The sequence below is a fragment of the Ipomoea nil genome, unplaced genomic scaffold (genome assembly GCF_001879475.1).
Source record: "Ipomoea nil cultivar Tokyo-kokei standard unplaced genomic scaffold, Asagao_1.1 scaffold3314, whole genome shotgun sequence".
Lineage (NCBI taxonomy): Eukaryota > Viridiplantae > Streptophyta > Magnoliopsida > Solanales > Convolvulaceae > Ipomoea > Ipomoea nil.
This window is the reverse complement of record NW_017619742.1, coordinates 1728003-1745286: the sequence shown is the minus strand read 5'-3', so window position 1 is coordinate 1745286 and position 17284 is coordinate 1728003. Positions and strand designations below refer to the sequence as shown.

At 37.3% G+C, this 17284-nt stretch overlaps 2 protein-coding genes across 2 annotated transcripts; one reads left to right on the top strand and one right to left on the bottom strand.

The window, feature by feature from the left end:
• Window positions 1-374: 374 nt before the first annotated feature.
• LOC109169388 (E3 ubiquitin-protein ligase Praja-2-like) lies at window positions 375-1160 on the bottom strand. Its single transcript, XM_019318270.1, has one exon. It carries the CDS (start codon window positions 1158-1160, stop codon window positions 375-377), a length of 786 nt encoding a protein of 261 aa, XP_019173815.1.
• Window positions 1161-7206: 6046 nt separating this feature from the next.
• Window positions 7207-8781, top strand: LOC109169386. Its single transcript, XM_019318269.1, has one exon. It carries the CDS (start codon window positions 7207-7209, stop codon window positions 8779-8781), a length of 1575 nt encoding a protein of 524 aa, XP_019173814.1.
• The last annotated feature ends 8503 nt before the right edge of the window (window positions 8782-17284 follow it).

Below are 17284 nucleotides of genomic sequence, written 5' to 3'. Positions count from 1 at the left end.
TCTCTATTAACTTTTCCCCTAAATATTCGAACAAAGAAATTTTTTTATTTACCATCCTCAAATTTTACTACACGTTTCACAATATTAATATAAATATTTTTGATTTTATTTTTTTTATGTTTATATTTGTAAGATAGTTTTTTTTTTTTTCCTTTTTGTTAACTACAGCTGTTGTTAGCAACAATTTGAGAAAAATAATTTTATAATATGAAAGTTAATAAAGGTTTATAAAAATCTTTCATTTTAAAAGTTTTTAAAAACTACAAAAATCATACAAATCTTAACTATTGGTATGCCTTAAAAAGAAAAAGAAAAAGAAAAAAAGAAAAAAAAAAACCATCAATTCCGCCGCATGGCATCAGGATATGTATTGATCATGCTCTGGGAAAGGTTCCGGCTGCAGCGGCGGGCTTGCGGCGGCAGAGAGGACAGCAAAGGCTTCTCTCCAGCCAAGTTGAGAGGCAGCCGTCGTGAAAGGAACAATGGTTGCAAGGCATCACAGCCACCACTGTCCCCGCCGTTAACTCCTCTAAGCAAATAACGCAACAATCACCGTCTCCTCCGCCACAATCCCTCTCATCGTACTCTATTATCTTCCTCTCCAACGACTTGATCGCCTCCCTGTTCTGATCTACGCCCCTCGTCGCCTCCGCTCCGGAATTCTCGCCGGATACTAAGATAATTTCGGTAGGATATGCTTCTGCATCGTAAGAAAGATATGTTACTTCTTCGTCATCGAGAACAGAATCACCATCAGAAAGATTTGCTAATTCATCGGTGAGAACAGAATCATTGTCTGAAGGATATGTTACTTCTTCATTGTCGAGAACATAGTCATCGCGGAAAAGATATGTTACTTCTTCATCGCCGAGAACAGAATTATTGTCCAAGAGATTTATTACTTCTTCATTGTGGATAACAGAATCATCATTGGATGCTACTTCTTCATGGCCGAGAATAGAATCATCATCAGAAAGATATGCTACTTCTTCATTGTCAAGAACAGAACCATCGTCCGAAAGATATGCTACTTCTTCATTGTTGAGAACACAATCAGAATCAGAATCATAATCATAATCATTGTTGTCGGGATAATGTGGCCGTATCGAGCGTAAGCCATTTGCAAAACTACACGCAAATTCGTCAATATCCTTCTCCATTACTGGCTTTTTCTTTCTTCTTTAGGGTTTCCTTATTCCTCGTAACTTATCAAGTATATATGTAATTGCTTATACAAGTAGCTGAATTAATTCTGTAGCAGACAAGGCTAAGGTATATATACATGTAATTCTGTAGAAGGCCACAAACTTTTATCCTAATCTTTTTCAGACTTGAATTATGTTTGAAAAATTATAAATTAAAATTACTTTTATCCTAACCTTTTTCGGACTTGAATTATGTTTGAAAAATCCAAAATTTAATATATTATTAGTAGATTTAATATTTTATACATACATTGCATCTTAAATTTTCTATTAATTTTCAGTAATTGTCATTTTCAAAGGATATGAATGAGATAGGATTTGACTGCCACTTCTTGAGAACTCAAATATTTTGACGTTGTTTGCTAATCCTTATTTGACTAGAACTTGAGTTGTCCAGCTTTTACTTTTATATACGAAAACTTACTTGAACTCCAAGTTACTAGAAAATTTAGCAAATTATTAATTGATCTTATATTTTGTATTTTTGCGTGGTTAATTAGGGATGCTAATCTTACCATAAAATTTATAAACGGTTAAATTGAAAATTTTTAGGGTTTGGACTTTGGACCAAAATATTTTAATTATATAAAAAATTAGTTTAATTTGATAAGTCTAATAATCTGAGTCAGGTCACTTAAAGACTAAGGGTAGCGTATTCAATCATGACTTTTGCAGAGTTTTAAAGACTTTCATGAACTTTAAAAGTTTGTAGGTATTCAATTCAAACTTTTAGAGGGTCTTTAAAAGTCAAGTCGTATTCAATCAAGATTTTTAAAGAGTCTAAGTCGTGTGGCATTCGATTAAGACTTTAAAGAGTCTTTAAAAGTCATGTGGTATTCAAAAAGTTATAAGCTTTTGTAGACTTTTTAATTTTAAGACTTTTGTAGACTTTTCCTTCTCAAATATAAATAGCAGTGTTGTAAAAATCCTGCTTGAAATCGGTTAATCGGTGCTTAGGCGCTAGGCGCTGGTCGGCCGCCTAGCATATCACCATTATCGATGGTCTCGGCGCCTGGCTGGCTAGGCGGTCACCTAGACGCTGACCGCCTAGGCCTCTTAGGCACCGACTAAGTTGCCTAGTCGGACGATTAACTATTGTTCCATTCTTTTTAAAATAAGTTATTTCACCCAAAACGACACCGTTTTGAGCGAAATAACCTAAAGTATTCAAATTCTAGATGTTTTTTAGGTTAATATTTAATATTTTAGTATTAACTATTAATGTATTAAATAATTTATAATTATCAAGTCTTAAAAAATGTAAACAAAATGTAAACAAAATTTTTAAAAATAAAAAATAAAATAAAAAATACACGGGCACCTAGGCGCCGATTAATCCCCGCCTAGGCGCTCCTCGAGCGTACGATTTTTTCGGTTAATCGATTGGTTAACCAATTAACCGAACTTTTTTAAGTTAAAATTTAAAATCCTAAAAGGAACACTTAAAATAATAAATTCAATTAAAATAATACATATCATAATAAATAAATTCATAACAAAATATACAAAAACAATACCATAACAACACTATAAACATATTACATTTAAATACTTAATACATTATATATATATATATATATATATATATATATATATATATATATATATATATATCTTAAAAAGTTCGGTTAATTCGGTTAACCGACACTTTCGAATCGAATTAACAGTTAACGGTACTTTGGAAAAACATTTAACTATTAACCGAACCGAAAAAGTTCGATTAAAAAACAACTAACCGAACTTTGTTGAATTGGTTCGGTCAATTAACCGAAAATTATCCCAAATTTGCACACCTCTAAATATAGAATTAGTTTTACGTACGTAGAATGAGAAACCTTATGTATTAAAAGAAAAAAAAAAAAAACAGCCAAATACTTGATAGGTAATATTTTAATGCAATATTATTTTAATAATCTCAAATTATCTGCATCAATTCATCAGACGTCATTAAAATCTTATTTAAGTATCTAGAACATGATGTTTTGTTAAAAAAAAAAAAAAAAGAAAAAAAAAAGAAAAAAAAAAAAGAAACAAACCAAATCTAAGTGTCATTGAAGTTAAATTTATTAAAATTGTACATTATAAATCTAAAAACATAATAAGCCTTAATCAAAGTTACTCTGTATATTACTAATTTATGTCCATGTTTTTAATTTAGTGCTAATCATTTTGTACATTGTGTTTTTAGAATTGTACTATACATTTTCTTTTGTCATTGTACTATGGTGGCATGATCAATTTTGGTCTTTCGTCAACAAAATTGTTGTAATGCCATTAAATACAAAGACATTTTGATTTTTTTTTTTTTGGAATAAGGGTCAAATAGGCCATCGAACTGCACAAAATAATGCAATTAGGCCACTGAACCTAAAAAAGTTACAATTAGATCCCTAAACTAACCATTTTCTTGCAATTAGTCTAATTTATAAGTTTTCTAGGTTGCTAGCAGGTCACCTTTAGTTTAAAATATTTTTAAAAATATTTATTATTTGAAATTAAAAAAAAAAAAAAAAGAGATCAGATCGTCTTCGGCCATGGATTCGTCTCCATGGCCGGAGACGATCTGATCTTTTTTTTTTTTAATTTTATTTTAAATAATTATTTTAAATGATAAATTTTTTAAAAAATATTTTAAATTAAAAGTGACCTGCTAGCAACTTAGAAAACTTACAAATTAGACAAATTGTAAGAAAATAGTTAGTTTAGAGATTTAATTGTACATTTTTTTTAAGTTCAGTGGCCTAATTGCATTATTATGTGCAGTTCGATGGCCTATTTGACCCTTAAATTAGACAAATTGTAAGAAAATGGTTAGTTTAGAGATCTAATTGTACTTTTTTTTTTTAAGTTCAGTGGCATAATTGTATTATTGTGTGTAGTTCGATGGCCTATTTGACCCTTATTCCTTATTATTATTATTTGTTTTTATATACAAACTAGGTTGACCCGCCCACTATATTTTTATGTTTATTTTTTAAGAAAAAAATTCATAATTGAAGACTGAATTGAATGTCCTTATATTTAAGGGCATTTCAACGCTTTTGTTGATGAATGACAAAAAATATCATATTAAAATAATATTAGGACCAAATGAAAATGTTCTTATAAAAAAAGGACTAAAAATGAACTGTCACCAAAAAATCTAGGACCAAAAATGAAATTAACTCTTTTAAAGAGTTCATAATCTTTATTCGAAAGTAGGATTTGAATATGAATGAATCCCTCTTGTAACTATAACGGGTAAAAAAAAAACAATTATAGTGGTATTTAACTTAGACTAAGAAATTATGTTTCTAATATTATGAAAAAGAATTATAAAAGCTGTCCATAAATTTTCTCTTTTTTTTTTTTTTTTCCATTAAAAAACAAAATCATTTTTGCAGTGATATTTTACAAACTCAAATGAATAATGGAATCCTGTTTCAGACTTTCAGGATTCCATTACTTTCATAATGAATGCCTTAAAGAAAATATACCGAGAAACTCCTTTAATTTACCAGAAGCCTAATTAAGAACGAGAACCGTCGGAGCGGCGGCGGCGGCGGCAGCAGAGATCTTGCGACGGCAAAGAGGGCAGGAAGGGCTTCTCTCCAGCCAAGATGAGAGGCAGTCGTCGTGAAAGGAGTAATGGCAGCACGGCATCATAGCCACATCTGTCTCCGGCGTTAACTCCTCCAAGCAAATAACACAGCAACTACAGCCGTACTCTATTCTCTTCCTCTTTAACGACTTCACTATGAAACCGCCATCGGAGGCGGCGGCGGCGCCATTTACTCTCTCCGCTGTCGCTCCGAAATCTCGATCATCCTCGTACGTTTCTTGAACGTCGGAACCTCGCATCTGAACCGACCGTATATCAACCCGAATATTACACTTAATCTGCCTTGCTTTCTCGATCACTTCGTCGGCGATGTCAAGGACGGTGCCGGCGTCAATAGGCTAGTAACACAGCCCTTCGGAGAAGATGAAACTCCGGCAGTAGTCGTCCGACCCATCCGCCAGCACGTCGTGTCTCAGGCATATGGTTCGTGAATCTATCTCGTTTTCTCTATCGTCAATGTCGTCAACTGTGTGGTGAGAGAAGCGGACATGGATGTGAGGCCGAGACGGCGAAGAAGAGGCGGCGCAATTGGACGAAGCATTATCTTCTCTGACTGTGCGATACGGCCACACAGAATAGATTGTGAGATAGTCGGAATAGTCTTCAATATCACTCTCCTCCATTAATTCTTTCTTTTCCTCCTGATCTTTCTTAAATTAGGAGACATTGTTTTGTAATAAATCCTTATTTGACTGGAACTTGACTTGTCCAACTTTTACTTTATGTACGGAAACTTACCTGAATCTCAATTACTATAAATTTTAGCAAAGTATTATTATTATTATTTTTGAATGCTACCGACACTATAACATTGTAGTATCTGTTCAAACATACTTTCTCAACCTAATTTTAACAAATTATTAATTGATCTTATATTTTGTATTTTTGCGTGGTTAATGAGGGATGCTAATCTTAACATAAAACTGATGAACTGCCGATGTTATACCATGGATCATGGTCCACTTTGCAAGGTGGATCCGGGTCTGTTAGGAACACATGTACTAGGATTTTGATGATACCAATGTAACCTAGAAGTAGACCCCTAACTTTTTATCTTTTATTTTGTTACCTTCGTTCTAGACGAAAGATACCATAACTCATCATGTAATTCGTGTTAAGTTAGTCAAACACACGAAACCGAGTTATGATCTCTTCAGTTAGGTTTTGTAGAACGAAAGAAGAGTTTATGAAGCTGACCACGAGAGAATAAATGATCTCCCTCAACCGAAAGCAGAAGACGAAAGAAGTCTCCTGGTCTAGAGACTATTTTCTTTAAGATGTGCCTGTCAAGACGATTCATCTTCTCTCAGCTCAAGAAGAATGTTGTCAATTGTCCCATCTGGAGATCATCCTTGGAATTAATCTTTCCTAAGAATGAGAGCACATTTATCAAGATGCAATAAATGTCATAGTACTACTTTTCAGAGCTAGAAGACAAAATAAGCAATGGTGCTTATCTCCAACGACTATGTAGTACAGCTGCATTTAATGAAGCAATAAATGCACAAGGCTCTCCGGTCTTTACCCACTGGATCATAGGTTTGAAATGCCATCTCCCTCCAACGGATGGATTTCTTCTCACTTATAAATACCCATCTTCTTAATAATAGAAGTTGCTGGTTTTTAGAACAATTGAATACTTTCTCTCAAAAGCTCCTTATACAAGTTCACTCTCTCAAGCTTTTGAAATCCAGTGATTCAAGGTGTGAAATTTGAAGAAGACGCATCTGATCTCATTCACACAACCTTGAAGAAGTCTTGCAATTTTGTATACACTGATCACCAATCAAACCACCAGCCAGTCAAGACTTCATTGTGTTGGAGAAACTCAAGATTATCCACATCCAACCCTCAACTCTGAAGAAGACGTTGATAGAGGCGGAGTAAACTCTAGGAGTTGAAAAACCTTCAAGTAGCTGTCCGGCTTAGTGATCAAGGAAGCTATCTTGGTGTAATTTGTACTAGGAGTGATAGTGCAAACCTTTCACAAGTTGTGAAAGAAGAGTGGAGTAGGCACAGTTGGCCGAACCACTATAAAAATCTCTTGTCTCTATCTCTTTACATTTCAGCACTTTACTTTCGTGCATTGCATAACACGCGACCTTAACCGAAAGTTTTCTAAAAAATCAAACAATGCAAAGCAACCTTAAAATTTGTATTACATATCCGCTGCGTAATAACCTCGAAAGGAGTTATTTTCGTGAAAAACGAATTGAGTCTATTCACCCCCCCCCCCCTCCCCCTCTAGACTCTCCTTTCGACCCTACCAGGACCAACAAGTGGTATCAGAGTAGTTACCTTGAATGGTAAAAGCTTTGCCTTTACTGCCTTGTAGATCCCTTCTCTTAAAATCTTAAAATCTGCATCTTTTCATCTTTGCACTAATTTTTCGAGAAGAAAATGGAAAAGGATCATTCTAACCGATCTAGGCCTCTTGCCTTCAATCTCTCAAAATTTGATGACTGGAAAGTGAGAATGCAGGCGCATCTGTCGGCCATTCATGATGAAATGTGGGATGTGATAACCACAGGACCTATCACTGTTATGCTGGTGAACACTCAAGCTGCTGCACAAGGAGATGGTGCAGAACCCATGATACCAAAACCAAAGGCTCAACTCAACTCTAATGAGAAAACGCGTGCTAACTTGGACAACGTTGCTCGTGATATCCTCTACAAATCTCTGGACGATTCCCTATTCCTGAAAGTTCGTAAATGCACAACAGCAATGGAAATTTGGAACGTTCTCATGAATTTGGGAGAAGGGGATGAGCAGGAGAAAGACAACAAACTTACAGTAGCCATGAAAAAGTTTGAAGACTTCAAGATGTTGCCCAATGAAGCTATCACCTACATGGAGCTTAGGTTCACGAAGCTTCTGGGTGATCTCTCAGATCTCGGAAAAGAGCTTACTGAAAAAGAGAAGAACTTGAAGATTCTTCGAGGCCTCCCGAAATCATGGGACATGAAGGTCACTGCAATGAGAGATCATCGTGACATGAAAACCACCAGCACAAACAAAATCTTTAGTGATCTGAAAGTTTATGAGTTCGAGCACGAACCAAAGGAATTGGAAGAACCCGAAATCAGAAATGTAGCCTTGATGGCCAATCAACAAGCATCGACGTCGAATAGGTCAACTTCTAACTCTTGCAATTTTTTATCTGACGAACAATATGCTTTGTTTGTAAGAAAAATGAAAAGGTTTATGCGGAAGAACAACTTTCAAGACTTCCAAAGACCATCAAGCCGAAGGCAACATGAAAGATCTCCACTTCCACCGAGACAAGAATCAACTGATTCCCAAATGCTGTGCTACAACTGCCGAAAGCCTGGACACTTCAAGGCAAACTGTCCACATCCAATGGTCAGCAAACATCAGGACCATGGCGTGATGAAAAGCACATCAAAAGAAAGCAGCGAGTTCACCAAACGAAATGACAAACAAGAGTCATCGAACTCAAGAAACGAGAGAAGAAGAAAAGCAATGGTCGTAAATGAAACAACCGAAAACATTGAATCCAAGAGCAGTTCCTCAAGTTCAAGTTCAGATGATGACAGTGCTGAAGAAGAAAAGGGGCTGCTGTGTTTGTTCAGTGAGAAAGAAGAATCGAATGAAATGTGTCTCATGGCACAGGATGAAGAGGTAGACTCTCAATCCTCCTCCTTCCTTTCATTAGAAATCGGCTCAACAAGTGATCAAAACTCCAATGAATCAGTCAGTGATATGATGAGGAGATTTGCAATCATAAACAGCACATACTCAGAACTAAAAGAGGAGAACTCTCGACTATTGATCAGCCACAATGAGCTAAGGCGAGTTCGAATAGAGAACATAAAGCTAGCCATTGTAAAGAATCAGCTCGAAAATCAAGTTCTATCTCTCAAAGAGCACTGCACAGAAAGAGAGAAGCGGGAGCAACATTTGCGTGAGGTTCTTGACTCATTTAATAATTCGTCCAATCTAATGGACTGAATGGTAAATGGATCAAAATCGTCTGGGGAAAGAACCGGAATTGGTTATGACATCGGCTCCTCTTCACATGTCACCTTAAACAAACCCACAAATGCATATACCCATGAAAGTTTTATATCTGCTTTTGTTCAAGGTCCCACTCAAGTATCTGAGCCAGTGACCAAGATTAACAATGGTGAAACACCACAATCAACAAGCCAACCTAAGGGAACGGCTGTACAATGAATTGTGGAACCGAGAAATGATAATTCCTTGAAAGGCAATCCTAGGCACAAAAATGCCAAACGGAATGGACCAAAAGACAACAGATTTAATCTATATCAAAAGAAGGGTTAGCCTACAAGGAACAATCAATCAAGGACAAAACCAAACGTTAATCAGAGGCAAAATCGTTCTAAGTATACACGAAGTGAACATATCAAACATGCTGAGAGGTCAGTTAGAAGACCGAGGACAGGCAATGGATGGAGTGGACCAACTAAGGAAGATTGGTTTGATTATCCCGAATCTTTATCAAAAATGCAATTTGACAAAATACATCGGCACAAACAAACCAATTACTCCAAGCAGTATCATAATCGACCTGTTGATTATTTTCAAGAACGATATAAGAACAAAACCTTTTCAAAAATCTTTTATGATTACCGCGTCTTCAACGGGTACAAAGGACCGAGAATGAGTAAAGGTTACTCTAGGTTCGCTTGGATCCCAAAGTTAACCTCTAACCCCGAAGGACCCGCAACCGAAGGGGTACCTAAGATAGCGGATGCTCAAGACATATGACTGGTGACAAAACAATTTTGAGCAACTTTAAGGAAATCGACGGTCCGAAAGTGATCTTTGGAGGAGAAACCAGTGGCAAAACTCATGGGATAGGGGATGTGATAAAAAATGGCATAACAATTCAAAATGTCTCATATGTAGAAGGACTGAAATTCAATCTACTGAGCACAAGTCAGTTTTGCGATAAAGGATACAACGTCGAATTCTCCAAAGAAAAATGCAACATTATCAGCACAAGAGATGGCGAAACTGTTCTCTCAGCAAAACGAAAGAAAAACGTGTATGTTATCACTTGGAACTCATTTAATGATAATGTTTGTCTTGTGGCTAAAAGTAATGCAGATCTAAGTTGGGAATGACACAACAAGCTAAGTCACTTGAATATAAAGACCATCAACAAACTTGCGAAGAAAAACCTAGTAGAAGGTTTACCGAAAGCAACATACATTAAAGAAAAAATCTGTGAAGCTTGTGAAAAAAGGAAAGAAAATCAAATCATCCTTTAAGTCCAAAGAGTCAGACATGAACTCTCGCCCGTTGAGCTTGCTACATATGGACTTATTTGGACCAGTAGACCCTGCAAGTCTAAGTGGACGAAAATACACTCTGGTCGTAGTATATGACCACACGAAGTATACTTGGGCACTGTTCCTAAAAAGGAAAAACGAAACAGAAATTGTCTTACCTAATCTCCTAAGACAGCTCCAAACCGAAAAGGAAGTCAACATTATAAGGATCAGATCAGATAAGGGAACCAAATTTGTAAACAAATTCATCAAGGATTTCTGTGGACAAAATGGTATATTTCACCAACTCTCGGCAGCAAGAACTCCACAACAAAATGGTGTTGCCGAAAGGAGAAACAGAACCTTGAAAGAAGCAGCACGAACAATGATCGCACATTCGGGCTTGCCTAAGCGTTTTTGGGCCGAAGCCATAAATACAGCTTGCCACACACAAAATCGATCCTTGATCAACAAAGCTCACAACCTCACTCCATATGAATTATGGAAAGGTAAGAAACCTGTTATTAGTTATTTTCACATCTTTGGTTGCAGGTGTTTCATTCATAACAACGGGAAGACTCATCTGAGAGCTTTTGACGAAAGAGCTGATGAAGGACTGTTCATGGGATATTCTTCTGTTAGCAAAGCCTACAATGTCCTTAATAAAAGAACGATGGTCATAGAAGAATCTATACATGTTAAATATGATGAACAAGCCGAGAAAATCCCTGTTGGGATGAATAAATCAATTGTTCAAGACCCAATCTCTCAGGAAAAAGTAACAATTGATGAAGAAGACTCAGATCGTGAAGATCATATTCCATCATACACAAGATACCAATCGAAGTCTACACATCCCGAATGTATAGCTCAAACTGATGAAGCAACACAAGTCATTGACGCAAATACTCAATCTACCTCAGAACCAATGATATACATTGATCTGCCTTACATTCCTGAAATGGACGGTCAACATCAACAACCATCATTTGAACCAGATCTTAGATGGCTAAGAGATCATCCACCCGATCAAGTCATTGGAGACCTACAAGAAGGAGTAAGAACTAGAACTTCTTTACACGAAAATATGATGGCTTGCTTTCTATCACAAATGGAACCAAAATCCATTGAAGAAGCCTTAAGTGATCCAGATTGGGTTATAGCCATGCAAGAAGAACTTCATCAATTTGAACGAAACGATGTATGGGAACTTGTTCCGAGACCTACGCACCAAAATGTCATTGGAACCAAATGGGTAGTCAGAAATAAAATGAGTGAAGATGGTCTCATTGTTAGGAACAAAGCTCGACTTGTTGCCAAAGGCTATTGTCAAGAAGAAGGTATTGATTTTGATGAAACCTTCGCCCCAGTGGCTAGGCTTGAAGCAATACGAATGTTCCTAGCCTATGCAGCATATAAAGACTTCAAAGTCTACCAAATGGATGTTAAAAGTGCGTTCTTAAACGGACTCCTTGAAGAAGAAGTGTATGTAGAACAACCACCTGGTTTCGCTATTGATTGCGGACAAGAAAAAGTTTATCATCTCAAAAAGGCCTTATATGGAATAAAGCAAGCTCCACGAGCTTGGTATGATACTCTTTCATACTTTCTCATAAACTGTGGTTTCACGAAAGGAGCTGTTGATAAAACACTCTTTCGGATCAAAGATAATGATCATGTATTGTTGGTCCAAATCTATGTTGACGATATCATCTTTGGAAGCACTAATCCAGATCTATGTGAAAAATTCTCTAATCTCATGCAAGGAAAATTTGAAATGAGCATGATGGGAGAATTGAACTACTTTCTTGGCTTGCAAGTCAAACAATGCCCCGAAGGGATATTTATTAATCAAGCCAAATATACAAAGGACTTGATTCGAAAATTTGGAATTGATGGAAAGTCCTCTGTCAAAATTCCCATGAGTACATCCTTGAGAATGGATATTGATAACGAAGGGAAAGACGTCGATCAAAAGAACTTCCGTGGAATCATTGGATCCCTTCTATACCTCACAGCAAATAGACCTGATATTTCTTTTGTTGTTGGGGTATGTGCAAGGTTTCAATCTAAACCTAAAGGGAGTCATCTAAGTGCTGCCAAAAAAGATTTTAAGATACCTAAAGGGAACCCAAAGTGTAGGACTTTGGTACCCGAAAGGAAACTCTTTTGATCTTGTTGGTTATTCAGATGCTGGCTTTGCTGGCTGTAGAATTGATCGAAAAAGCACCTCAGGAACCTGCCAGTTCCTAGGGGGAAGACTTATATCTTGGTTTAGCAAAAAGCAAAACTCAATTGCAACTAGCACAGCTGAAGCCGAATACATTGCAGCTAGTAGTTGTTGTGCACAAATCTTGTGGATGACTCACCAATTAAAAGATTATGGTGTAATAGCTCGAGAAGTGCAAATAAAGTGCGACAATACAAGTGCAATAGCCATTACACACAACCCAGTGTTGCATTCTAGAACAAAGCACATTGACATTAAGTATCACTTCATCCGTGATCATGTTGAAAGAAAAAACATATCTCTTGAATATGTTAATACTGATGATCAATTGACAGATATTCTCACTAAACCACTTTGTGAAAATAGATTTGCCACACTCTGCCACGAAATTGGAATGATTGAAATGACCTAACAAGTTGGCGTGTTAATGGGCTCATAACTCAGAGATTCCTGAAAGATTCCCAAAAGGAGATTTGGTACCTCAATCCAAAATCTCTTGAACACATCTTCACGCAACCTTTGTGCTTATAAATTAGTTCCTCCTTCAACGAAAGCTACTTACACTAACCTATTAACATATCTTAGTGTTTTAGTAAGTGTTGTTTACAGGTATGAATCAGAACAAAGGCAAAGGAAAAATGGACGAAGCAGAAAAATGAGCAATTCGGCTAAACCATCATCTCACGGAGGCAAGCAAACTCACCAACGCGACAATCATAAAACTGGAAGAAGATGGTGAAAGGGTGAATGTCACATACTCTATGCCAAGCTCAATCAACAAGGAAGACAAAGAAAGTCTAGACAACATCGTCATGGAATCCCAAGCTAAGAGAGCCTTCCACCAGGAACAAGCTAGAAAATTAGCACACGAAAGGATAATGATTCTGAAAAGTGCACATCAGCGCACATCTAATCCACCCACCTTTCGTTGGTATCCCATTCCTGAGATTCCTCAAAAGAATGAAAAATCTCATGAAGACTTTTCTCATATTCACTCTCAGTCATCAAGCAAATCGCCTGAGCTCACCCTCTCTCTTGAGGAACTGGACGAGTATGCAAAGTGGCCAGCGTGTCTGATGTAACTAATGAATCAACTCGTCTGGAACTTCACATGCCTTATCTCTTTCTCTGAAAACGAATCTTTTATGATTATTGCTCCTGTAAGGCATGGTTACCTGCTCTCTGGTTTCATTAAATAAAGTTTCATGTCAGTAATGATTATCATCTCGACCAAACTCTTAAGATGCCGAATCTTTATTATTCTGGTCAAAGATAAATTAAATGCTGAACATGACATTTCAAAAAAGTTTCAATCTTAAAATTGAAAGCTGTGCGGAATCTCATAGTCGTGTAAGTGATGATGCCAATAAGTTCACGGGAATAAATGTTTCGGAACTTGTTGTCTTGTGTATAAAAGACACGACGCACTTGATATTCATCCAAGTAATCTGGACCTCATTGAAAACAATGCAAATGCATTAAATTGTCCCATCATGTTCTGAATATAAAAGGAGGATATTAGCTGAGTCTAATTATCAACTTCTAAAGATCTGTCTAAAATGGCACCTCGTAAGCCCATCACCAGAGACACAACAAGGAGAATCGCAGAAAGGGTTCGTCTTGAGCGTGAAGAACAAGGTGATCTTTATCCTGGAAATAGCATGCAAGCCCCCTTGAACATATCTTCAGACTCAGATCTCGGGCACTACGATGGATTCATCACATATGAATCCGATGAAGAATCTTCAAAGACAGAGCCGAACGAGGAACTTCCTCTTATCGTCAGACTGGGTTTCTTATCTGAAAAATCTTGGAATGACCCGGCCATGGACAAGGATCTTCGCGAATTCCTCAGAACATATGACTGCAAAACTGAACTCATTGGATATCCAGATGTAGATCATCTTCTTGCTGAAACAGAATCCTCTGTTGGATCATCCCGTCCTGACTATTCAATTCTCAAGATGAAAAACAAACAAGAAAAGGGGGAACCAAGTAACACGAAGAAAGGAAAAGAGAAGAAGTAGAATCTTCTTGAAACATTTTAAGATGTATCGTGTGTCCTTTCTCGTCTTGAAATAAAATGTGGCTTATTATGGGTTAATCTCTAACTTACAGAGAGATAAATCTTTATTTGATTTATTTTATCTATTTGAGTATTACATCATGACTGTTGCACAAAAATTCCTATGTCTGTTATATCTCCCTCACGGTCTTCATTAAATTACGCGCTAATAGTCATAGCCGTAATAAATGGTTCAAAGAATAACGCACAAATATTGAATGGTCATTCAATGCTCACAATTCCCAATGCTAAGCATCAGCTATAAAAGGAGGTGAGTTGTTAACACAAATCTCACACAAAGAAGCTGCTCACAAGTTAAGAGAGGAACAAGGAGACTTCTATCCAGGAAACAGTGAGTATGCTCCTCTTGACCTATCATCTGATGATGATCAACCAAAAAAGGATGATGCACCTCTCATCTCTGAAGATGAAGAGAATCCCATTGCTGATCTTCATGAAGCTCCACCACCTATTGAAGGAAGACGAGATTTTCCTACTACTGAAGATTGGAAAAATCCGCTTGCAGACCGAGATTATCTCATGTATTTGAGCACAAATGCCAGTGAATCTGACTCTGGTAGCGAGGCTAAGGCAAAAACCACTCCCTCTGGATCTAAGACTGTCAAAACCGCAAAATGATTTCAAAAGGGAGTTAGGCAAAATGATGTCAATGAGAGGAGTGGAAAGCAAGGATGTGAAGGGAAAGGAGAAGAAGTGATGCTAAAGGAAAGGAGAAGAAATGAATATGTACTCTTTTCTGATGTTTCTCTCTAGTTATAAAGAATAAACATCCTTCGTGTCTAACTAACGAAACTTTATTAGTTTCGCCCTCTTGTTAACACGAAATGATAAGCTTTAAGAGAAGTAGATCTTTATTTGATTTACTTTATCTTTCAAAAATGCCTTGTCACATCTTTCGTCAGGAATCTTCCGAAACGTTGGAACTCAAAATCTTTTTGTGTTTAGTCTTTCACACAGGGCATATATGGTATACCTCGGTATGAACAAGAATGCTTGGCTATAAAAGGACGCCTCTTATATTGATATGATCACACCACTTCTTAACAATGGATAAAGGCAAGAAAACGATTTCATCTACTGTCTCCTTGCCGAAGAAGGATCTGAAAGAGGTTCAAGAGATGTTCAAATCTCTTAGCCTATCATCTCAGCATGGAGAAAGCTCGCATGATTCGGTTGCTAAGAAGCTTCCTTCGACTCTTCTCCAGAATGTTCATCCTCCACTCGGCCCATCATCTCCTACGATGCGTGCTTTCAAAACTGATCCATCTTATCTGAAGTGGAAGGACCTCTGTGAAGAGGAAATGCAAGAGCTTGAGGAACAGCTGAGAAAGAGGGTGAAAAGAACTTAAGGAGTATTTCTATCTCGTGTAAACCGAGAGATGAATGTAATATCTATCATCCATGTTCATTTGTGTAATAACTCATCTCTGTGTTCCGTGTGTGCCCCCTTGTTTTTTTTTTAATGCATCTATGGTTATAAATTTCGTCATCTTGAAAACTATCTCTCACCCAAGAGTTAAGCAAGTTGGTCATATCTGAATTCAAATCAGATCACACGTCTTGGCGGTTACTTGGGTTTGAGGAATTTCACCCTAACCGTTAGATCAAATTGATAATGGTGATCGTGTGGCCACAAATCTCGGTCCACTAACCCATGCTCCTATGTCAGTTGATGCGACGCGCATTTAATGGAGGTGTTTAGTACTCGAGTACCTTTCTCTCTCCTATTTAATGCGGAATGACCAAAATTGATCTGATACTGGGCCTATCAGATATACCCGCCGTATCAGTTTTCCTGATTGGTCGAATAAGAGAAGACAAACCTATTCATCTTCAAGAAAAAAGGTCGGGTCAACTATTAGAATTTCTTGGCCCATTAGAAAACTTTTGCAACATCCATTCCTATAAAACCTAAATCATCATCTTCCCTCCCACTTTTCCAAAACTTCCTCAACAATTCAAGTTTGAAAATCTCTCAGAAACTCTCCAAGTCTCAAAATCTCTCAGAAACCTTCTTCCCAAGATTTAAAACTCAGTTTACTCATATTCATATCTCTGAAGTCATGGTAAAATCATCCAAGATACCTACCTCCGATGCTGAACAGGAAACACCCTCTACAATGGTGGTACTAAGCTTTCCAACATCCGACATTAACTTCATAGAATACAGAGTACCACTCATCATTGGTGGCAGCATGTGGGATGTTCATGGATTTCTGGAATATGTTCTTGACCGCTCTTTTGGAGAAAAAGTGATCAATCTTCTCAAGGAAAGTGGTTTGTATACTTTTGTTACTCATTTATATACATACTGGTTTCCAGTAGATGTCGCTCAGTTTTACCTGAACGCAAGTGTTTCTGCTGATGGATCGGAAATTACCTCCGAGGTAAATCGCACCGTCGTAGCCCTAACCGTCGACGATTTCAAGAAAGCCATTTCCTTTCCAGACCGAGACGAAACCTACCATCCCGATCTCTCTAGCTACTACTATGAGTAAAATGCCTTCTATGACATGATCAAGAACAAGCAGGGACCGTCAAGTGCCAAGTTAACCTGGCCTCTAAAGAAGAAATGGCTACGTATGGATTACGAGTTTACAGTTGACATTTTCATCACACATGGTCGTACTTCACCAGGGGATATTACCAAGAAGATAGGCTTCGGTTTTCTAGTCAGTCATCTTCTCGCCACAAAGAAGATTCCTCTACGCGCAGGAGTTTCGCCTGGGCGAAAAGTATGTCACATGAAATCAAAGCCTAGTGGATATGACAAACAGAAAGCCTTGGAGCTTGGCTTGCCGTTGGACTCAGTGAAAAAGGTGAGAAAGTCCAAACGAACTAAAGAAACAGATGATGATGTGCCCAAGGCCAAGAGATCAAGAAAGAACAAAAGTTCTT